Raw genomic sequence first — 24,087 nt, 5'->3', positions numbered from 1 at the left:
GAGTGGATGCTGCTGGTCTTTGAAGCACATTTTGAATAGATCTCTTGGATGCTTTAGCATAATTTGTTTTTACACATCTTAGGCTTTCATTTTCATTTTTCATGATTAAATTATGCAAGGTACTCTTTTCAGTCCTATGATGGAGAAGACAACAACTATACGCAGAATTTCACTTGCTCTATCATGTAACATGATACCCATGATGGGCACCTGGGTGGTTCTGTGGTTGAGCAGGCCTCTACCTTTGGCTTGGGTCATGATCCCAGACTCCTAGGATCAAGTCCCACATCGGGCTCCTCGTAAAGAGCCTGCTTCTCCCTCTGTTTGTCTCCACCTCTCTCTCTGTGTCTCTCTGACTAAATAAAATCTTAAAAAAAAAATTGTACCAATGAGTATATACAAACTGGAGAAGCTCTACTTTTTATGATCTTACTCCAAAAGTCTTTACTTTTATCGGATAACCTCAATTATTTTGGAGTTTTGGTATTAATGCCACTGTTCTTACATGGGTCTGTGCCAAATTCTTACATTGATATTTGACTTTTTATTCCTGTCACATTAATATCCCTTTTCTACTACTTTTTTTTCCATCTCACTCCTTCCTTGTAGAGACAATTTTGTTCTTTTTAGCAGTTCTTTCTATGTGATCCATAGGTGGTAAACTCTCAGTTTGCATTAGTCTAGGGAAAAAAAAGTCTTTATTCTACCTCCATTGATGAATGATGGTTTCACTGGGTTCAGAATTATGAACTTCTTAAGTTTTTCACTAAATTTGAAGATTTTTACTCTTATTCTCTCTTGTTCCGTTGATGTTGTTGAAAAGCCTGCTGCTGGCCTGTTAATCCTTTTTAGGTAAACTATTATTTCCTCTCTGGTAGCTTTTAAAATCAGTTTATCTATGGTTTCATTGTGATTTATGGTAAGTGTGGATATCCTCCTATTCAAGAATTATTTGCTCCTAAAATGAAGATCTATTCCTATTATCTAGTCAGAAATAATCTCAGTGGGATGCCTGGGTGGCTCAGAGGTTGAGCATCTACCTTTGGCTCAAGGCATGATCCCGGGGTCCTGGGATCAAGTCCCATTATCAGGCTCCCTGAGAGGAGCCTGCTTCTCCCTCTGCCTATGTCTCTGCCTCTCTCTGTGTGTGTCTCTCATGAATAAATAAACAAAATCTTAAAAAGAAAAAAAATGAAATATTCTCAGCAATTACCTCTTCTAAAATTGCCTATTTCCTCTATCCTACCCTTTTGAAACTCCCATAGATGTTAGATTTCTATTTCAACAGACTTCGCTTTAATCCCTATCTTTTCTTGTTTCTTACTGCTCTCTTCATAAGAGACTTCTCCCTCAGACTCCTCACATGTATCTTCCAATTCACTAACTGTACCTGCAGCATTCTCTAGTCTGCAGTTTAACCACTATATTTTTCCTTCAGTTTAGTTATTATGTATTTCATATCTAAAACCCTGCTTTGTTCTTTAACAACCTGCCTGGTATTATTTATAGTGTTTTGCCCTTTCCTGTTTTAAATCCTTCATGTGTTTCATAATGGTACTATTTACTGAGTGTTGTATGTACATGCATTAACTCATTTAACTCTCACAATACTCTATTGTAATGCTATTATTATTCTCATAAATGCTATTTATTCTTCTCATGGTACTGCTATTACTCTTCTCATAAATAAGGAAATTGAAGCACAAAACGTATAAACTTACAAACAAGTAAGTGGCAAAGCCAAGATTAAAAGACATTAAACAACAACAAAAAAAAAGACATTAAACAATTATAGCTAGTGCTACCCTTTATTACACTTAAAAGCTTCAGCTTTTACTCTTAACCATACTGAAATAACAGCCCAATAAGTTTTATCTTCTCCTCTATCCTAAAGAGTGCTCCTATGCTTACTACTCCATTCTTTATTTCTAATCATTTCATTTATGGTCTCATTCTACTACCCAATGTTCCTAAGGGTCTAATCACTCTATTGGATTAGAGTTCTTACTTCTGATATTGGTTTGGAGTAGGTTAAATTCCACAGATGATTTAGTAATTTGGGATTGTAAATTCATTCTAAGCAGAGCTCTCATCTGTGGGTATCTGTAGAGACCAGGCTAAAATCAGTGTTGACAGCACTGTACTTACTCAACTCAAAGCTCATCAGAAGATACTTTCTTCTAACTCTAAGACCAGGTAAGTCAGTTTCTCATGTTGTCAACTGATACCGGAAAGAGGAATTTTTTCTAGTCCACTTTTTCCCAGGGTTTATGAAGGAGTCTCGGTTTCAAATCTCTACACCATTTAGTGTCTGCTATCCACACATCACCATTAAAATCCAAACCCCTGGGATTCCTGGATGGCTCAGGGTTTAGCGCCTGCCTTTGGCCCAGGGCACGATCCCAGAGGCCCGGGATTGAGTTCCGAGTCGGGCTGCAGGCATGGAGCCTGCTTCTCCCTCTGCCTGTGTCTCTGCCTCTCTCTGTCTATCATGAATGAATAAATAAAATCTTTTAAAAAATAATAAATAAAATAAAATATACAATACAATAAAATATAAAATACAATAAAATAAAATAAAATCCAAGCCCCTTAGTTACCAAAAAGAATAACCCTTCTAAACCTTAGTTAGAATCCTTGCTGACAGATGACTGTGTTGGAAGGGACGATAAGAAACAGGTACATCTGCCCTGCCATAGAGGTCTGCCAAAACAACTCTTGAGAATCAATATGGTAAATACACTATATTCAACATACCTTACAGTAGTTACACAGTCAGAATTACTGCTTTCAAACTTCTATCAAGTTGAAGAAGGAACTAAATTGCTCTTAATCCTCAATTCATTTAAAACTATCCAAGCACAGTTTTATTGTTATTTTATTATTTTTCCATCGACATTCAATATCCATTCCTCATTCAGTATGTAGCCATTCTAATGTGTGATGTTATTGAATATGCATGTAACTTAGAAAGAGGCTTATTTTTATATGCATATATTTTTAATTTATATGAATGTTATATACATCATTTTGTTCTCTTACTTTTTAAAAAATATATACCCATGGCCCTACGAATACTTCTAGATCATTGCTTTTGACTTTTCTATAGTATTATTACATGATATATTACCCACTGTAGTTTACTCATCTAACTCCTCTAGTAAAAAACATTTGGGCTGCCTTCAATTCCTTATTCTATAGTGAACATCCTTATGCATGTCCTCCTGTGGACCAATGGTAAATTTTCTCTAGGGAACATACCCAGGAATGGCATTACTGGAGCCAACTATGCCGTCTATGTTCCTTTAGGCCAAATCCTTACAAGCACTGAATATTAACTTATTTGCTCATTTTTACCAATTTGATCAATGGAGTATAGCATTTCATCATTTCTGAAATTTGCATTTCTTTATTTACTAATGAGGTTGAGGATCCTATGCTATATTTATTTGCTAACCACTTAGGTTTCCTTATCAGTTAATTGCCTATTTAAACCCTTCTCTCCTTCCCTCCCACAGGGAAGTGGAGGGTTAGGTAAATTGGGGAAGGGGAGTGAGAGATATGGGTTTCCAGTTATGGAATAAGTAAGTCATGGGAACAAATGCACAGCATTAAGAATACAATGATATTGTACATGGCAATATTACAGTATACATGCTAGCTTTTCCTGTGGTGAACACAGCATAATGTATAAACTTTCTTACAGTTTTGCAAGCATCTCTTTTTTATTCTGTATCTCAATCTTTGTTATTTTGGGAGGTGGTGAAAATATCTTCTCCCAGTTACACATTTGTTAACTCTGTCAATAGTGTTCTTTCTTGAACAGAAATCCTTAAATTTGATGGTGTCACTTAAAATATTCTACCTAAGATACATTTTTATTGATTAGTTTTATAGTTTTCTCTTTCACATTGAGATCTTTAATTGATATGGAGTTCACTGTTATATCTGGCACCAGGTAGGTAGCCAATTTTATTCTTCCTATAGTATATCAGTTTCCTAACAGTTAATTAGCACTAGTTTATGATGATCCCAACTACATACATAGCTAACTCTCTATATTTATTTATTTACTTTTAGTGCTCTATCTGCCCAATTCCAGTACCAGTACTATACCAATCTGGGATATACTGTTTGGTTTGGTTAAGTTTATGGGTCTGTAGTATATTTTCAGATGTGTTAAGGCAGATCTCCCACTTATTTTCTTTTTCTTCACTTTAATGTTAGAAAAGCTTTACTTATCTATATATTTAAAATTTTTCAATTGTGGTAAAATACACAAAACATAAAATTAGCCATCTTAACCATTTTTTTTTAATTTTTATTTATTTATGATAGTCACACAGAGAGAGAGAGAGAGGCAGAGACACAGGCAGAGGGAGAAGCAGGCTCCATGCACCGGGAGCCCGACATGGGACTCGATCCCGGGTCTCCAGGATCGTGCCCTGGGCCAAAGGCAGGCGCCAAACCGCTGCGCCACCCAGGGATCCCATCTTAACCATTTTTAAGTGTACAGTTCAGTGAATTTCTAAAAAATTACTGCTAGGAATTTTCATTGGAATTGATGTATATACTAACTTAGGGAGAACTGATATCCTTACGGTATTAAATTATACCATCTACTGATATCAACAGATATCTCTGAATTTCTTTTTCCTCATATCCTCCTATTGTCTTGGGCTTTCTTACTTTCTCTGTTTTTTGGAAAAACCTCAACATAAAAATAATTATTTTTGAACTTTTGATAAAGAGCCATCTGAACCATGGAATTTAAGAAGAGGCTGATTAGCAATTTAATTTTCATAATGATTGTTGTTCATGTTTTCTATTATCTCTTCAACCTTCTTTGTCATATTTTCCAGAAATCTATTTATTTGTTCTATCTTTTCAAGCTTATTAGAATATAACTGTTTATAATTGTCCTTTATTATTTTTTAAGAGTAGTTTTAGCTCTTAAGAGAAGACGGTATAGAGGTTTCCCATATACCTCTTGCCCCTACAGACGAACAGCCTCCCCCTATTATTGACATCATTTATCAGAGTGGTACTTTCTTTTATCAAGATGAAATTCATTTTACTTTAAGTTTTTGTGGGCAAGTCACAAAAAGACATATCATTTCACTTTTAGTAAGTACTTAAGTTAAATTCATAAAGATAGAAGTAGAATGGTGGTTGCTATGACCTAGGAGGAATGACGAGGTTTTTTGTTGTTGTTGTTGTTGTTTTAATGGTACGGAGTGTTTGTTTTGCAAAATGAAGGGAGTTCTGGAGATTGGATATACAACAATGTGAATATACTAAACACCAGTGTTCAGTCTTTTCAATCTTTTCAGATTGGCTTCTTTCATAAAGGAATATCGATTTAAGATTTCTCCATGTCTTTCACAGCTTGATGGCTGTTTTTAGCACTGAATAATACTCCATTGTCTAGATGTACCACAGTTTATCCATTCACCAACTGAAGAAAATCTTTTATTATTTTTAAATTGTATGGTACTGGTAGTCACTTCTTTACCATTTTGTAAGAGACGATCCTGTCTGATTAATGTTTTTAAAACAACTAACTCACCTTACTGTTTCCTGTATATTGATTGCTGATTTAGTTAGTATCTATTACCCTCCATCTTACTATTCCTTTGGTTTTGATTCTAGTTTTTTTCTTCCTAGTTTCCTGATTTGTATACTCAGCTTATTTGCTTTCATTTATTGTTTTCTGATAAATATAAGAATAAGACATTTCCCTCTAAATGCTAGAGGATTAATTATATCCCACAGATTTTCTTTTGCTTTCTAGTCTTTTTTTTTTTTTTTTTTTTTTTTTTAAGTAGGCTACAAACCCAGTGCTGTGCCCAACATGGGGCTTGAATTCACAATCCTGAGATCAAGATCTGGGCTGAGATCAAGAGTTGGATGCTTAACTGATTGTGCCACCCAGGCACCGCTATTCTAGTCTCCTTTAACCCGAAGGCCATTAAGTAGTATATTTTCAAAACAAATCCAAAAGTATGTGTATCCCTATGTTTATTGCAGCATTATTTCCGACAGCCAAGATATGGAAGTAATATAAGTGCCCATTAATAGACAAAGAAAACATGGTATATGTGTATACACACACACACACACTGAAATATTACACAGCTATAAAAGGGATGAGGTCATGCCTTTGAAATAACATGGATGGACCTAGAGAGCACTATGCTTAGTGAAGTAAGTCAGAGAAAGACAAGTACCATATCATTCCATTCATAAGTGGCAATCAAAACAACAAATAAACAAACAAAAAGGAGAATTAGACCTATAAATTCAGAGAACAAACTGATGGGTACCGAGAGCAGGGGAGTGGAGGGTTAGGCAAATTGGGGAAGGGGAGTGAGAGGTACAGGTTTTCAGTTATGGAATAAGTAAGTCACGGGAATAAATGCATAGCATTAAGAATACAATGATATTGTAATGGCAATATTACGGGACACATGCGGGCTTTTCCTGTGGTGAACACAACATAATGTATAAACTTGGTAAGTCACTAAGCTATATACCCAAAACTAAATGTAACACTGTGTCAACTAAACTAAAAACAAACAAACAAAAAAACCACCCACCACCACCACCACCACCACCTAAATTTTCAGATTCCAGACTTTAGTTTTATGTTGCAATTCTTCATTACCGATTTCTAATTTTGCCACATTAGGGAGTCAAAGAACATAGTCCATGTAACTTGAATTCTTGGGAATTCTGACATTTACTCTGTGGCCTAGGACATTTGATTTTTATGACTATTCAGTAAGTTCTCAAGAACACTGAACATTCTCCATTTGTTAGTGCAATATTCTACAGAATACCTGTTTATGCTTATTGATGTTCTGGAAATTTTCTAAATTATTTTTGTTTTTTGTTTTTTTTTTACAGATTTATTTGTTCACGATAGAGAGAGAGAGAGAGAGAGAGAGAGAGAGGCAGAGACACAGGCAGAGGGAGAAGCAGGCTCCATGACAGGAGCCCGACGCAGGACTCGATCCCGGAACTCCAGGATTGCGCCCTGAGCCAAAGGCAGGCGGTAAACTGCTGAGCCACCCAAGGATCCCCTTATTTTTGTTTCTTTGATCAAGTTCTGAAAGGAACATGTACTAATGACCAGCTAATTGTTGATATACCTATTTCTCTCCATTACTGTTTTATACACTTGAAGGCAAATGCAATGTTGTTAGATGCATAAATGTCCACAATCATTGTATTTCTTGATCTACTGTTCTTTTTATTAATATATAATATTGCTCTGTATGCTTTATAACTGCTTTGCTCAGTCTGTTAACTTGATTTCGGCTCAAGTCACAATCTCAAGACCTCACAATTGAGCTGCATGTCAGGCTCCCATGTCAGGCTCCATGCTCAGCACAGTCTGCTTTTCCCTCTTCCTCTGCTCCCCACACACTCCCCACCAGTGTGCTCTTTAAAAAAAAAAAAAAAAAAGATAATTAGTGGCACCTGGGTGGCTCAGTCAGCTCAGTGTCTGACTCTTGTTCTCAGCTCAGGTCTTGATCTCAGGGTCATGAGTTCAAGCCCCTCATTGTGCCCACACTCAGCGTGGAGCCTACTTAAAATATATATATATAAATAATTTAACTAATGTTAAAATAAATCAGATTGGGAAGACATTTTCTTGATCCTTTTATTTTTTTAAATCTTTCTATTCTTTTATTTTTAATTCTGTTATTTTTTTGTTCTATGCTTAACTCTTATTGACAATATATTCTGTATCTTATTTTCTAATGCAACTGAGATTTGTATTTTAATCTAAATTTAACTTATTTGCACATACTGCCTTTACCATTATTCATACATACCATTTTGGCCAACATTTTTCATAGCATCCACATACCTCTTGTTTTTCCCCACCCCCTCCTCCCCAATTCTTTCTGTTCTCCACTAGATAAATTGAGTGTTATACTTAAGATCTGAAACTTAAAACATTGTATTGATCCTAGTGTATTAACAGCCATACTTACACTTCTATTTTCCTGTCATTTTCTCAAGTTTATCATTATCTGCATCTCCTCAAATAAGGCACTGCCCCATCACTACTGTGAATGGTGCCAACTTACCCTTTGGAGTTGGAGGACTGGTGGTGGTGGGCAGGAAGCCCCAAAATCTGAGAACCTCTGATGTAATAATATGAACTTCTACTCTACCAACACTCTTTCTGAAGTGATCTTCTACTCAGGTATAGGTAATGTGGAGGGAAAAGGGGGTGCTCAGAAGCTAATCAGGCCATCTTCACAAGCCAGCTTGAATACTACATCAATGTTATACTACAAGAACTGCCCCCCCTACTACCCCGTGGTTCATACCAGGCTAAACACTGCTCAGAGTAGTAATGGAGCAATGATCCACCTAGAGCAATGAGAAAGAAACAGTTACTGAAAAATATCCCAAAACACCTCTTCATGCCAAGTCCTCTTTTATTCTGAAAAACTGTTCCATATATACACACATATATTCAGATTCCACACAGGGAAGCATTATAGCATTATGTCAAGAACATAAACTCTGGAGTTTCAACTGATCAAATTCTGAATCCCAGGTAATCATGCAATAACTCACATAACCTCAATCTCTCCAAGCTTCAGTATGCCATCTTTAAAATGTTATGACAATTCTTATTTCTTAGAAGATTACTGCAAGGATTAACTGAGAAAATGAAAGAAAGTATATGCTCCTGCATGACACAGAAAGCATTCAATGTTAGACTTTATCAAATATGTTCTATAAATTATGGAAAAATTAGATGATCTCTAAAATGCACTCAGTCCTAAGGATATACTACTAACTCTAAGTATCCTGAGGAAGTCAAAACTCTAACTTGAAAAGCACAGCATACTGGGGCACTGGGTTAGGAAAGCAAGCAGAAGGTGCACGTCAAACAACATTCAGGTTCCACTGCCTAAACATCCTACAGCCATGGCAGCTCTTTATTTTGTGCTAAATGCTGATTCCCTGATTCAGCTATGAAAGAACTACTCCCTATAAACTGTCAGTAAGATACAGATGATAATATTCACCTATAATAAATAGAATTCTAAAATTCAATATCTGGGAGAAGAAAAAATTATACTAATTTGAAGCAGTAAGGTCTCCATTATTTTAATTTATTGATAAAATCGGTTCTACACATGAAGAACTCAAACAGAAAATAAATTCACTAGAACGTCCACAGTATGTATCAAGAATTAGAAACAAGAAAGTGACCATAAAATAGAAAATTTTCTGAAAATCTTATAACCAGTATTGAAAGTCCCAGGGTACCAGTGAGATTAGACCAAGGACCAACCAAAAGTCATATGGTAATTAAAAACTTCATATAATTCCCCACAATGAAAGCAAAAAAAACCAATATTTATCTTGCTTAATCCATAAAATTAATCTGAGGATCACATGAAACAACAGAGATCAAATAAACAATGCTTATAAACTTTAAGGTAGGTAAAAAAATTTGAAACCCATTGATATTTAATATTTCCCTCTAAATTCAGATAAGAGCTACATAATTAAACATCTATTCTAGCCACAACAACCTTAGGAAGTTGGTACTATTAATTATTCCCACTTACAAATGAGGAAATGAAGGATTATAGAGATAAAGGTAAATCATCCAAGGTCATATAACTGATAAACATAGATAGTTGCATTCAAATTTAGATCTGACTCCAAAGCTCATGCTTTTAACCACTATGTTACTAAATCCAGACCACCTCTGTAAAGATCAACAGATTAAAAGAAATGTTCATAAAATAGGAACCATTCCAGAGATACTATATATTGTACACCGCCCAACACAAAAGGGCCTCATTCCCTAGACCATGAATAGAAAGAAAATCAGTTCTTTTCCCATATCCTATTTTTCTTTAAAGGATTTTTTAAAACTCCCTGATGCATGTTCTTTCTCAGACATACTTGAATTTAGTGATGTGACAGATCAAAGTCTAGGACAGCTGCAGAGATGAGGACAATATCAGTTAAGAGCAAATTATAAAAAATATGTGACAATTTTCACAGAGCTGGCTCAAAGTGCCTCTTATTGGGCTCTAACATAAGAGGATACCTTAGAAAAAGTGACCCTGGTCAAATGTCACCAGAGTAATTTGAGAAAAAAAACACATGCTAATAAATCGGCATATAATTTTCATGTAATTATCTTAGACTCAAAAGATTGTTAGCTTTTACACTGTTATCTTTTAGGATGAGATGGTCATGTTTCAGGCGGCTGTCCTAGTAACTTATAAGGGTAATCACTGAAACTCAGTTACTCCCACAATGGCTAAAAACAAATATAAAAACTATTCAAGAATGACACAAATACAGTCTTTACTCTCTATGGTACAAGAAATCAATCACAAGCCCATCTGTGTGAGACCTAGCGAATAAGAACACTATATGAGAGGGGTACGAAGAAAAGGATGGATTGCCAAGAGGAAAAAAGTCATTTATTAGACTGTGACAAGCTTTTCAATGTTTGTATTATCATTAACCAACTGCCTGGTTCTCTTAATTTATACACCTGTCACCTCTAGCCAATGCTATCATAGCAGTAAACTTGGAAATCGGCTCACCTCTAAAACACTGGCACCCTCTTCTGACCCTTTTGTAGTACTGCATGCACACCAGTTACTGGGGTGAAAACTTTTTTTGGGGGGGGGGTGAAAACTCTTAATAAGCCGTAAGTTAGTAACTTTGCAGGTAACATTTTCCAGATAATTTTATATTTGCAATTTCCTGGTTGAACATAAAATCAGCTTAATAAAACTATAAAACAAATCTTCTAAATAAAATGTATGCCAATGAAAAGAAAACCGTATTCTTTTAATATTTTCAGTTTATATATATAAGCTGATTTTAATATAATAGCTATAATGATGACAGTAAGGCTTTATACTGTATGCAATAAACTAGTTTAATCCTAACAACCTGATGAAGCAGACACATCTTACAGATGTAGGAAAAGTGAGGCACAGTGAAGTTAAATAACATGTCCAGGATCACATTCTTGGTAGGTAACTAGTAAAGCTGAATTTCAAACTCAGTAACTATGACCCCAGAGCCAAAACTAATTTTTATCTAAAATATCCCTGTGAGGAAGAATGAGGTTGATATCCTGCTAATATGAAACGTGATTGATAAAAAAAAAAAAAGAAGTTCAAGTTGTAAGGAAAATTACAAATTCATCATCCAAATCTCTCATTTTCAGCAAAGTCCCAAACTGTACAAAAATCAAATATTACATGAAAGAGTTTTGGTGATTTCCCCATTCCTCCACACTTGATGATTCTCATCTTCTGTCATCTATATTGTTTTTATGCGTTCTTTTTAATCCTCATTCCTCTTTTCCATCTAAGTATGCCCTTATTTACCTATTTGATTCTTTAAAAGAAAAAGGAAAAAAAAACTAATCCACATCGTATGCTTTATTTTTCTTCTATACAGCAGAACTACTTATCTAATTCTACCTAAATTCCCTATTTCACTAGGCCTTTTAAAAAATACTTAAGACAATAAATTCATATAGCATCATCAATTCCTTCTCTTGGATCATTACAGATATGATAGATTCTCATCTGTATAGAATTATTTAAGGTACTCCTACCTATAAATAGGGCTGACAGACTAATCTCCTAAGGTTTCTAAAAATATTAACTTCATTTTTTTCCAAAGATTTTATTTATTCATGAGAGACAGAGAGAGAGAGAGAGAGAGAGAAAGGCAGAGACATACGAAGAGGGAGAAGCAAGCTCCATGCAGGGAGTCTGATGCAGAACTCGATCCCGGGACTTCAGGAGAATGCCCCTAAGCCATAGGCAGATGCTCAACCACTGAACCACCCAGGCATCCCCTAACTTCACTTTCAAACAAGATATGAGGGCACATTGTCTCATGATCTGTAGTTCAAAACAAGATCTACCTAGAACATTTCTAGATTCTGCAGTTTGCCTACATAAAGCTATTCATAATATCAGAAATTAAGAACACAATAATCTCAACAGAGAGTAACCACCCTCACTGCCTTTCATGACTAGAAGATTCACCATGGGTGAAAGCAAAAGATTCCTTTGGATTTCTTTTTTACAACTATCTTTTCATTTCAAAATGTTAAAGTATACTTGGAAGTACAAACTTGGGGAATGTTCAAAGAATTAAAAAACACACATAAACTACACCAAATTTAATTAGTTAGATCTAAGAACAATTGAAACAAGACAGTTATATTTTAGTATAGGAAGTGATCACATTGCTAAAGAATCATTTTATTATTCCTATCTCCCAAATCTAAGTATAACAAAAACAGCACAGGTGATATACATGAAAAGGTGTCAAGGAACTGATTTCCCTGCAAATGCCAGAATTCTTTTTACCTCAGTCTGTAGGATGGCAGCCCGTTGTTCTTTAGCAGTCAAGGACTCCTTCAGCACTTCAATGTGTTGCTTACTGTCTGAGAACTGGTTTGTGAGTGTTTCTAGCTTTGTCTGTAGGGCTAGTAGTTCTGTGTCCTTTCTGGACAGCTCCTGCTTCACCTGACCAATCTAGAGAAGAAAATAAAACACTGTAAGGAACAAAGAAATGAAACAACCACGTTTGATCTAGATCTTTGACAGATCTTAGTCACAAAATCTGAAACTAAATATAGTACTATTAGTTTTATGACAAAACATAATTAATTCATCCTTTTGCATCATCTAATCTTGGATAACAACCCATCACAAAAAAAAAAAAAAAAGTTTGTCAACAAATAGGGAAATTCCAGTTTTCATTTATTATATCTCCTAAATACTCTTCAAAATCCCTTAGATAAAGAACAGAAGGAGAAAAATTCCAAATTCAATTAGATTACTATGAAATAGCAAGAAGCATCTGAATATCACTGTGCTAATCAGTTTTCATTTTATTAAGTCAGACCTCTTAAAACATAAAGCAGGATTAGTGTAGAGGTAAAACAGAAGGGAAAAAGAAAACCTCCTAGCATTGCTATTTAAAGTTAAATTCGAAAGGTGCTGCTGGTATACTTTTTATTTTTTCATTTGCAAACAAAAGTTCACATAAAATCATCTTAAAAAGCCCACTTTCGTGTTATGTGGCATTATCAACCCATGCCTTTTAGAAATCATTTAATTTTGATGAGTTAGAGATATTGACCTAAGAAAAGATTCCACCTACAAAGTCCCATCAGCTACAACATGTCATATCAACTAAATTGATAAAAGTATATGACTTAAATGCATAAAGGCTCATTCTTTAAGAATCTACATGTGTAATTTGAATCTGAATTACTGACAGAGTAATCCGTAAGTCAAGAGGTGCCATTCACTCTCCCATAAATTTTTCCCCTCTTAAAAAAAATTTTTATGTAATACCTCATTTACATTTCTGTTTCTAAGAATTTTCTAAATAGTCTCTCATTCTAAATGTACACCAAATAAACAAAAATCAGACTTGCTTTTACCTTCTGTCTCCTGCCTAGTAAAGTAGTTGTGCACTAACAGATTAATTATTGGAAGTATAAATCTGGTAAGTCACTAATTTCAATATTACTGATGAAATGGAAAGTCCTTTGTTATTTTTTTCATTGAACATATCTACAGTATTTTCACTATAATAATCTTTGGTATAAAGGACAATTTTGAGAACAATTTCTCATGAGGAAATATGAAATAAATATTATTTTAAATAAAATTAGGCTTTTAAGAAGCCCTAAAAATATACTTCTGATTTACTCTTCTTGTTTAGCAAGAAGACAAGCATTTTTTCATATGCATGAAAATTCTATTTGTAGATTTAGTTATTCATTAACCCCACAAATATTTCTATTTGCTTACTGTATGCAAACTACTGAGGATACTAAGAACATCAGTGGAAGAAGACTATACATGGCAGCTATCTTCACCCTGTAATATGAGTATGTACCCTGGAACTACCACATACTATAATGCAGGGTATCTCCACCCTGTAATATGAATACATACCCTGGAGCTACCATGTACTATAGTGCTGGGGCATCTTCACCCTGTAATATGAATATGTGCCCTCGAACTACCACGAACTGAATGCTAGGGCATCTTTCATGACATCCCCTCTCCAACAAAAAAACACCTATTTATAGCATTCCATCCTTAACATACAGGTTGCACTAAAAACACACTTGCTGTATGAATGAACATACGGGAGAAATGTTTAAAATGGTATCACTCCCTCAACTAAAGAACTGCTACAATTTAAAGATTATTCATATTTCCAATTACCTCCAATCACATGGTTAAAAATAATTATAAAATCCCTGTTTTCTCATCATCTACTTTATTTATCTATTTCATCTATTTTTATCTATAATTATTAAATAATTATAAAATCCCTGTTTTCTCATCCTCAAATAATGCTATATTGGCCATAAAGACTGAGAAGGGAAAGAAAATATTCTAATGGAAAGCAGAGTTTAGAATTAGAAGTACACATTTTCCAGAAAAGCTTGGAGCATGAGGCTTTGCAATCACTCACACCTGAGGATAAGTGTGTCTTTTAGTATTTACTTCTCTAAGCTTTGCTTTCCCAATCAATAAAATGGGAACAGGAAACCAATACTACTGTACTGTTTGGAGATTAAATAAAATAATGTCTGGACTGCGCTTAGCCTGTTGTCTGACACAACAAAGAAATATTTATAATAGCTAAGGGGAAAATAGTAAACTTACACATCAGCTAGTCCTCTAGACAATAGTTACCATAAACCAAATGAGTTCCTTCTAGATAAAATATTTCACTTTACTAGCTGTACTATAAAGGGGTCCATAAACAATAAAAACATCAAATTACCACAAGTTTTTATTTTTTAATGCTGCATTCCTGTCTTATCCCACAATTATTTTCAGTAGCAGTTTTTTCCTGACTTTGTGCAACATATGTGCACATGGCCTAGGACAGGCTAGAATACTGAAGAGCTCACCAGCACAGGTTCTGGAACCAGATTGCTTGACTTTAAAAAAAAAAAATCAAGCTCTGCCTCTTACCAGCTATTACCTGAGCATCATTCTGCTACCTTGGTTTCCACATCTATAAATTGGGCTTAGATGATATACCAACCTTAGCAGGTTGTAAGTGCTTGAGTGTTAGCTATTTTATTATCTTTTTATATTTTGAAATGGAATTTTAAGTTCTTTAGACAGAAGATTAAACTAAATTGAGAGACTTTATGTTTCATGCTAATTCTAATCTACTAGATAACTCTAATCAAATCACTTTCTGTTCTAAAATAAGTAACATTTGTTGGAAAATCACCTAATGGAGAGTTAATACATATGAAGCTAAAGCACTTTACTCATGAATATCAAATTCTAGGAAAGCTGATCTTAAAAGTTCTCAGCACAAGAAGAAAAAAATTTCGAGGAAGCCCTGGTGGCACAGCGGTTTAGTGCCACCTTCAGCCCAGGGCCTGATCCTGGAGACCCGGGATTGAGTCCCATGTCGGGCACCCTGCATGGAGCCTGCTTCTCCCTCTGCCTGTGTCTCTGCCTTTCTCTCTCACTCTCTGTGTCTCTCATGAATAAATAAATAAAATCTTTACAAAAAAAAAAAAGAAAAAAGAAAAAAAATTCGGACTATGTATGGTGATGGATGTTAACTAGACTTATTGTGGAGATTTCACTATATATAAATATCTTGTTACAAATCTGAAACTAATATAAAGATACATCAATTATACCTTACTTCATTAAAAAAAAAGAATTTCAAATTCAGATAATCTCAGAACCTAGAACATCTGCAGAAATAAATCACCATTCACGTAAATAACAAGTATCTACAAAAAGAAAAGAGAAAAAAACACACTTTGAAGTACCATCCATAGAGTGAAAAAAGCAACAATAAAGAACCAGAACAAGTGAGGGCTCACTGCACACAAAGTGACATATGGGTCAAACTGGTGAACAGGAGTCGGTTAAAGAGCAGAGCAGGCTGGTTAGTGCTAGTATTGGGCAAAGCTGCCAACCAAAGAGAATGAAAGTATAAGCCACCCAGAAGCCAGAGCTAGCAGGGTCCCACTGTGGGATCGCTGCACACACAGAGTAAATCTTACGGCAAAGACCTCAGCCTGAAGACCAGCCGCTCTCTTTTTCAGCTCCTCCCCTTGAGCCTCTTTCGAACTTAGTTCCTCCTTCAGTTGCTCTACCTGTCACGACATTGTTATTCTTTTTCACTTATGTGTCAACTTTGGTCTTATTATCTGCTTTTCAGCCAGATATAACAATAACCTATATAACACAATCAAACTTGTTTCCCTAGTTCCCTCTTGAAAGCACCCTAGATAGTTTCTCTATTTTCAAGGGTTTTTTTAAATGGATTTAAATGTGCCAATCAGCAAGTGGAAAGCACAGATTATACTGTAAGCATATTTTATTATCAAATTGGGGTGAAAAATACAAACTAATAGAACATTGGATATGTGAATTTTTAGGTTCTAAAATTAACATAAATTGTCAGTAGTCACTGATAACAGATTCTTAAAATAATAAAGGAATATTCTACTGACTTTTATGCCAGGTATGGGCACCAAAGCAAGAAGCCAGAAACTGGAAAGGAAATTAGAATAATCGTGTATCATTCCTTTACAGTTTTCCGCTCTGAGAAACTGGAAAACTAACACAAGTGAGACGCAAGAGTTATTTTCTAGCTAATATTTCATAATCACAATTATGATTTTTAATTAAACCAAAACAAAGCTAGCTAATTTATAACTATGATAAACTAGACCCTTCAAGTTGCCTACATAGTTCATAGACTCAAACTAAATGGCTTTGGATCTAAGGAAAAACTACTGTGACTGAGTTTCTAAATATGGACTGACACGTCTTGCTGATATGTATTCCACTGTAGATATATCTGAATGCACATGGGAAACCTGATACAAATGGATCTTCTCCAAGGGACAGAGCATAGGGCTTCCCTTTATGGAACTTTCCCTTTCCCTTTATGAAGGGAAAATAATATATGATCTAAGTCATTTCAGGGAAAAAAAAAGGTGGAGGGACTGGGTTCAGCCTCTTAGGGTTTTGACTTTTAAAATACTACACAAGAGTTGCAGAACTTGGTTGGTATCTCATGTAGTGAGAAAAACTCAATTTGGATATAATTCTACTAAATCACCTCAGAAGTACTGATAGATATAAATATTAAACTGTGACAATACATATCAGCCTCACAGGAATAATTTTCTTTTAAGTGAAAACTTGAAGTAACTATACATCAGTAATTCTGACTTCAGTTTTAGGAAAGTTCCATTTGAAAGAATTCTAAGAATTCTATCTTTCCCTGAAGTCTGACAAAACAATGTGAAGTTCTTCATTATCACTAAGGAAATAGAGATATGCATCAGGTTTCTTAAACCTCTTTTAAAAATTACAGTATCACACACCATTACCTTATTTTTCATAAATTTAGAATGGCTCCGATAGACCTCCATTTGTTTCATTTCTTCCTCCCGTTCTTCAGTACTCAAGGCCCCATTTGATTTCAGCATCTGAATTTCCTCTTCCAAGTCTCGGAGCCCACGCTCCATAGAGGAAATTTTTGAATCCTGAAGACAATGGAAGATTTAGACATTAAAGTATTCACAAAGAATCAGAGAAGCTGAAAAACTCAGTCTTTACAGATAGTGAATTTAATAAAGATAAACAACTATCCAGGAAAACTGCTGTCTAGCAATTGGTGCCTTGCTTCTAAATTATATCTTTATGGCCACTTGAGTGAAAGGAGGAGAGTTCATATCTAGAATATGATTTTTCTTCTGTCTCTTCCTCTAGTCTGTGCCCTTTCATTAAAGAAGTAGAAGCAAAGGAAAGTTAAAGTTTCTTTGTACTTCATGGTCAATAAACTTCTAGGAAAAAATTTTATAATATTAACAGCAAAACCATTCCTAGCTACTCTATCATTCTACTCTGTGACCCCTAAAAGGTTTATTTCTGTTCCCAAAGGAAGAAGAAGAAGAGTAAAAATGTCTCAAAGATTTATGTAATAATACTCTCAATAATATTCTATAAGCATCCTACTGTAAGAATAACAAAGGGATGAATAATTATGCTAACAATTACAGTTTATCATATTATTTATTCTCTATAGTTCTCTACACATTTGAATAGTTCTCTACATATTTGAAGTATTTTGCATAACTTTTTTCAAATCACTATCCTTATAAACCATCATCTCCACAAATATCACCTCTCAGTAGAACATTCTTCTATGTTCAATTTCTTGGTTTGGTTTGTCACAGTATCTAGTTTATCCACAGATTACTTTAGATGTTATCAATTACAGGAAGATCATTTTAGATGTCAATTACAGAAAAATTCCTACATAGAATGAACACTTTTATATCTAGAGTTGTATATGTTTATTCACCTAAGAAATAAAGTAGAAGAAGCATAAATTAAGTACAGTTTTGTTTTATTTGGAATTTTAGAGAAATCAATCCTTTAGAAAGAAAGCAATTTTAAAATTACTTCCTTTTGTACTTTACTTCAAAGATTTCTTGATTGACATTCTTGCCTACCAGAATTCTTAGAGCATGCAGATGAAAGTTAAAGCATTTATCATGAGACAACTACAACTAGCAATTTTTAGGTTCAAGAGAGAGAAAGGAGATGGGATGTATTCCCTGTTTTGCATTGTATTACCTTTAAAAATATAACAAAAATTTTCCTTTATCAATCTATTCAAATTAAACTTACATTTGGTTCAAAAATTGTTTTTAATATTTTATTTATTTATTCATGAGAGACACAGAGAGAGGGGCAGAGACATAGACAGGGCTTCATGCAGGGAGCCCAATGTGGGACTCAATCCCGGAACTCCAAGATCACACCCTGAGCCAAAGGCAGATGCTCAACCACTGAGCAACCCAGGCATTCCCATTTGGTTCAAAATTAAATGCACTGAATTAATACTCTAACCCTAAATTCTCAATTACTTGTTTAAAATTAGTGGGTGCATCCCATTTCTATCACAGCCCCCCAAAAATAAAATTTAGTGGGCCACAATTAATCTCCTGGCCTATAAAGAATAAATACAGGCATAACTTGAAGATACTGTGGGCTGGCTCCAGATCACTGCAGTAAAGTAAATATCACAATAAAGCAAATCAAATAAATGTTTTGGTTTCCCACTGCATATAAAAAAATTATGTTTCCACGAACATAATTTTTAATGAAAAAAGTATATAACTTAATCTAAAAATAACTTATTGCTAAAAAATACTATCATTTGAGCTTTCAGCAAGTCATAACCTTTTTTGCTGTTAGAGGGTCTTGCCTACATGTTGATAGGTGCTGCTGACTGGTCAGGGTGGTGGTTGCTAAATTTGGGGTGACTGTGACAATTTCTTAAATAAGGCAACAAAGAAGCTTGCTGCATTAATTAAAACTTTTCCTTTCACGAACAATTTCTCTATAGCATGTGATACTGTCTAACAGTATTTTACCCACAGGAGAAATTATTTCAGAACTGGAGTCAATCCTCTCAAACCCTGCTGCTGCTGCTGCTACTTTACCAACTAAGATTATATAATATTCTAAAGCCTTGGTTGTCATTTCAACAATCTTCACAGCATCTTCACCAGGAGTAGATCCCATCTTAAGAAACCACTTTTTTTTGCTCATCCATAAAAAGCAACTCCTCGCCTATTCAAGTTTTAGCATAAGATTCAAGAAATTCAGCCACACCTCAAGTTCTACTCCTAATTCTAGTTCTCTTGCTCTTTCCACCACATCTGCAGCTCTTCCTCCACTAAAGTCCTAAACCCCTCAAAGTCATCCAGGAGGTTGGAATCAACTTCTTTCAAACTCCTATTCAGGTTGATATTTTTACCTCTTCCCATGAATCACAAATGTTCTTATTGGCATCTAGAGTGGTGAATTCTTTCCAAAAGGTTTTTGATTTACTTGGCCGAGAGATCCTTCAGAAGCATAAATTAAGTATAGTTTTATTTGGAATTTAACAAATTTTACAGCTGCTCTCTATGGCAGCTATAGCCTTATAAATATATTTCTTAAATAATAAGACCTGAAAGTCAAGGGGCACTTAGGTGGCTCAGTCAGTTAAGCATCTGCCTTCAGCTCAGGTCATGACCCCAGGATCCTGGGATCGAGCCCCACGTCGGGCTCCCTGCTCAGCACAGAGTCTGCTTCTCTCTCTCTCTCTCTCTCTCTCTCCCACTTCCCCTGCTTGTGCTCACTCTCTTTCTCTGTCAAACAAATAAATAAAATCTTAAAAAAAAAAAAAAAAAAAGGCCGAGAAGTCAAAATGACTCCCTGATCCATGGGCTGCAGAATGAATGTTTTGTTATTAGGCACAAAAACAACAATAATCTCTTTGTATACCTCTATCAGAGCTCTTCAGTGAACAGGTGCATTGTCAATGAACAGCCATATTTTGAAAGGAATCTCTTTTTCTCTGTAGTGGGTCCCATCAGTGGCCTTAAAATATTTAGTAAACCATGCTACAAACAGATGCACTGCCATCTAGGCTTTGTTTATAGAGTACAGGCAGCAGAGACTAAGCATAATTCTTAAGGCCCTAGGATTTCTGGAATGGTAAATGAGTACTGGCTTCAACTTAAGGCCCTAGGATTTCTGGAATGGTAAATGAGTACTGGCTTCAACTTAAAGTCATCAGCGCATTAGCTCCTAACAAGAGATTCAGCCTATCTTTTCAAGCTTTGAAGCCAGGCACTGACTTCTTTAGGTATTAAAGTCCTAGATGGGGATCCCTGGGTGGCGCAGTGGTTTGGCGCCTGCCTTTGGCCCAGGGCGCAATCCTGGAGACCAGGGATCGAATCCCACGTCGGGCTCCCAGAGCATGGAGCCTGCTTCTCCCTCTGCCTGTGTCTCTGCCTCTCTCTCTCTCTCTCTGGTTGACTATCATAAAAAAAAAAAAAAAAAAGTCCTAGATGGCATCTCCTTCCAATAGAAAGTTGTTTCATCTACACTGAAAATCTGTTGTTTAGTGAAGCCACTCTCATAATGATCCTTCTAGATCTTCTGGGTAACTTGCTGCACTGTCTCCATCAGTACCTGCTATTTTACCCTACACTTTTACGTCATGGAGATGGTTTCTTTCCTTAAACCTCATGAACCAACCTCTGCTAGCTTCAAGCACTTCTTCTGCTGCTTCCTTACCTCTTTCAGCCTTCACAGAATTGAGAGACTTAGAGCCTTGCCCTAGATTAGGCTTTGGCTCAAGAGAATATTGTGGCTGGTTTAATCTTCTATCCAGACCACTAAAACTTTCTCCATGTGAGCAATAAGGCTGTTTCACTTTTTATCATTCATATGTTTACTAGAGTAGCCGCTTTTAATTTCCTTCAAGAGTTTTCCCTTTGCATTCATAATTTGGCTGTTTGGTGCAAGAGGCCTGGCTTTCAAGCCTATCTTAGCTTTGGACATGCCTTCCTCACTAAGCTTAATCATTCCTAGTTTTTCATTTAAAACGAGAGACATGTGACTCTTTTCACTTGAACATGTAGAGACCACTGTAGGGTTATTAGTTGGCCTAACTTTAACATTATTGTGTCTCAGGGAACAGGGAGGCCTGAGGAGAGGGGGAGTTAGTTCTAGGGGAATGGCAGGTCAGTGAGGCAGGCAGAACACACAGATTTATCAAGTGGTGCCATTTATCAGTGGCACCCAAAACAACTACAACAGTAACATCAAAGATCACAGATCACCATAACAAATAGAATAATAATGAAAAAGTGTGAAATATTGCAAGAATTACTAAAATGTGACACATAGACATGAAGTGGGCAAATGCTGTTGAAAAAATAGCATCAAAAGATATGCCTGATGCAAGGTTGCCACAAACCTTCAATTTTTAAAATACGGTATCTGCAAAACACAGTAAAGTGAAGCAGAGTAAAACAAGGTTATGCCTCTAAACTATTTTCATTGTACTATCTGAAAATTCACTTTTAAGATTACTATACATCTTACTGGAAATATCAGGATGTAGTCCCTTAAGAATAACTAAGATACTAGGCATTTGCATGTGACTATCCAATAAATGAAATGTGGCTTACTTCTGACATTAGTTGGGGGTCTTGGGGGGATGAAAAGGGGCCAATGAAAGAGGGACTGGTGCTCCACACAAGACAAATCACCTCCAGCTATGAACTCAAGTTCTGTTCATCACATAGCCTACAAAGCCCCCACAAGGCCCCAAGAAACATTATCCATCTTAAGAAGAAATCATTTAAATTCAGAGAAAAGTTCTTATAACTATACTTAAGAAGCATCTATTTGCATAAAACCATATACCAATAAACTAAATATTCTTGTCATATCACCAAATATTAAATAAAGGCCCACAAAGTAAAAACAGTGTCAAACTTTCAAGGGAATATGAAGAGGCTAAAAAAAGAGAAAGAGAGAGGTTCTTATCTATAAGAGTCTTTCCACTTTTGTAAGAAAGAATATGATGTTCATAAAAATAACAGCAGTAGCAGCTAACAGTTTACAATATACCAGGTATTATTCAAAATATTTTACTTGCTATAACTAATTTAAAACTCAAAACCACCTATAGGATGGTGGTTTATCATCGCCTTCTATCAATAAAGAAATTGAGGCATAGGGAGAGGTTAGGTAACTTGCTCTGTGTCATACAACTGATTCAAGTAAAGCCAAATTTTGAATCCAAGGAATTTAGAAGACAAGCTCTTGATCAACGTAACACAGAGCCTAAAGATTTCTAACTATTCATTAACTTAAGGCATAGTTTTTCAAAGTATGGTCCATGTTCTATGTTCTGGATCCCCCAGACTTTTTCAAGACATCTACATAGTCAAAACTATTTTCATAATAATATTATGACTTTATTTGCCTTCTCCACTATGTTAACATTTGTACTAAAGGTATATAATGGTGGAAAAACTGCTAGTGTATCAGGACAACAGGAAGTAGCACCAAACCACACCAGCAGTCATTGTACTTTACAGGTCAGGCACTCACAGAAAAAAAAGAAAAATATATTAAGGGGAAAAAAAAAAGAATTAAGTAAGCTCTAGGCCCAATGTGGGGTTTACAATCATGACCCCGAGGTAAGAGTCACATGCTCTGCCAATTGAGCTAGCAAGGCACCCCTAGAAATAAAATTTTTGGAAGACTGCTTCCCTTGAGAATGTCCCTAATGAAGCAGTAAAAATTATTACTTTTAATTAATCGCAACCCTTAGGAATGCATCTTTTTACTATTCTTTGTGATGAAATGGGAAGGAGCTAGGCATCTCTGCCCATTGAAGTATGACAGACAGTTGTTCCTTAGAAATAGCACTTATGTGCCTCTTTGAGTTGCAAGCCACATTAGATACTATTTTTATAGAACATCATTTTTACCTGAAAGAACAATTGACAAATCATAGTTTCTAGGCTATTAGGCGGACATTTTCTAAAAACGAATGAATGAGCTTGTCTTAACAGAATAGAAGAGGGTCCCTGGGTGGCTCAGCGGTTTGGCGCCTGCCTTGGGCCCCAGGGTGTGATCCTGGAGACCCAGGATCGAGTCCCACATCGGGCTCCCTGCATGGACCCTGCTTCTCCCTCTGCCTGTGTCTCTGCCTCTCTCTCTCTCTCTCTCTCTGTGTCTCTCATGAGTAAATAAATAAAATATTTTAAAAAGAAAAAAAGAGAATAGAAGAGTCCTGAGATCAAAAGGTTTAAGCAGAGCTGATTTAAAGAAATTCTGGACAAGTCTTTTTGGTCCCATTTGAGTTATGATCTATAACTAAAAGGGAATAAAACTGAAGTTCTTTTACAGTGTCATTTTCATTGTCTTACTATTTCTTCTCAATCTACAAAGTAAGTGAAATATTATCACATACCACTTTCTAAAACACACATGGAAGTGTGTAATCATTTAGAAGTTTAAAAATCACTTAAAACTGACTCAGAAGATTTTTTCATAGATTCTTACTTACCTTCATTTCAATAACAGTTTGCAGAGCTTTTGTTTTGGCAGAATCAGGAGCATTCTCAAATCTCCGGTGCATCTCCTATACAAGAGAAGC

At 35.5% G+C, this 24,087-nt stretch overlaps 1 protein-coding gene across 18 annotated transcripts in view; it reads right to left on the bottom strand.

The window, feature by feature from the left end:
• ERC1 (ELKS/RAB6-interacting/CAST family member 1) overlaps positions 1-24,087 on the bottom strand; it is a 539,401-nt gene that overhangs the window by 403,762 nt on the left and 111,552 nt on the right. For 7 of the 18 annotated variants that reach the window (XM_049102528.1, XM_049102532.1, XM_049102526.1 and 4 more), the window contains exons 4-7: positions 23,998-24,072; positions 17,453-17,608; positions 16,112-16,204; positions 12,405-12,572 (exon numbers count right to left, since the gene is read on the bottom strand). In XM_049102528.1, coding sequence (XP_048958485.1) covers positions 12,405-12,572; positions 16,112-16,204; positions 17,453-17,608; positions 23,998-24,072 — 492 coding nt within the window. The remainder of the gene's footprint in view (positions 1-12,404; positions 12,573-16,111; positions 16,205-17,452; positions 17,609-23,997; positions 24,073-24,087) is intronic. The other 11 variants (XM_049102525.1, XM_025461720.3, XM_049102527.1 and 8 more) reach the window with 2 other exon arrangements.

The sequence above is a fragment of the Canis lupus genome, chromosome 27 (assembly GCF_003254725.2).
Source record: "Canis lupus dingo isolate Sandy chromosome 27, ASM325472v2, whole genome shotgun sequence".
Lineage (NCBI taxonomy): Eukaryota > Metazoa > Chordata > Mammalia > Carnivora > Canidae > Canis > Canis lupus.
This window is presented reverse-complemented; position numbering and strand designations above follow the sequence as displayed.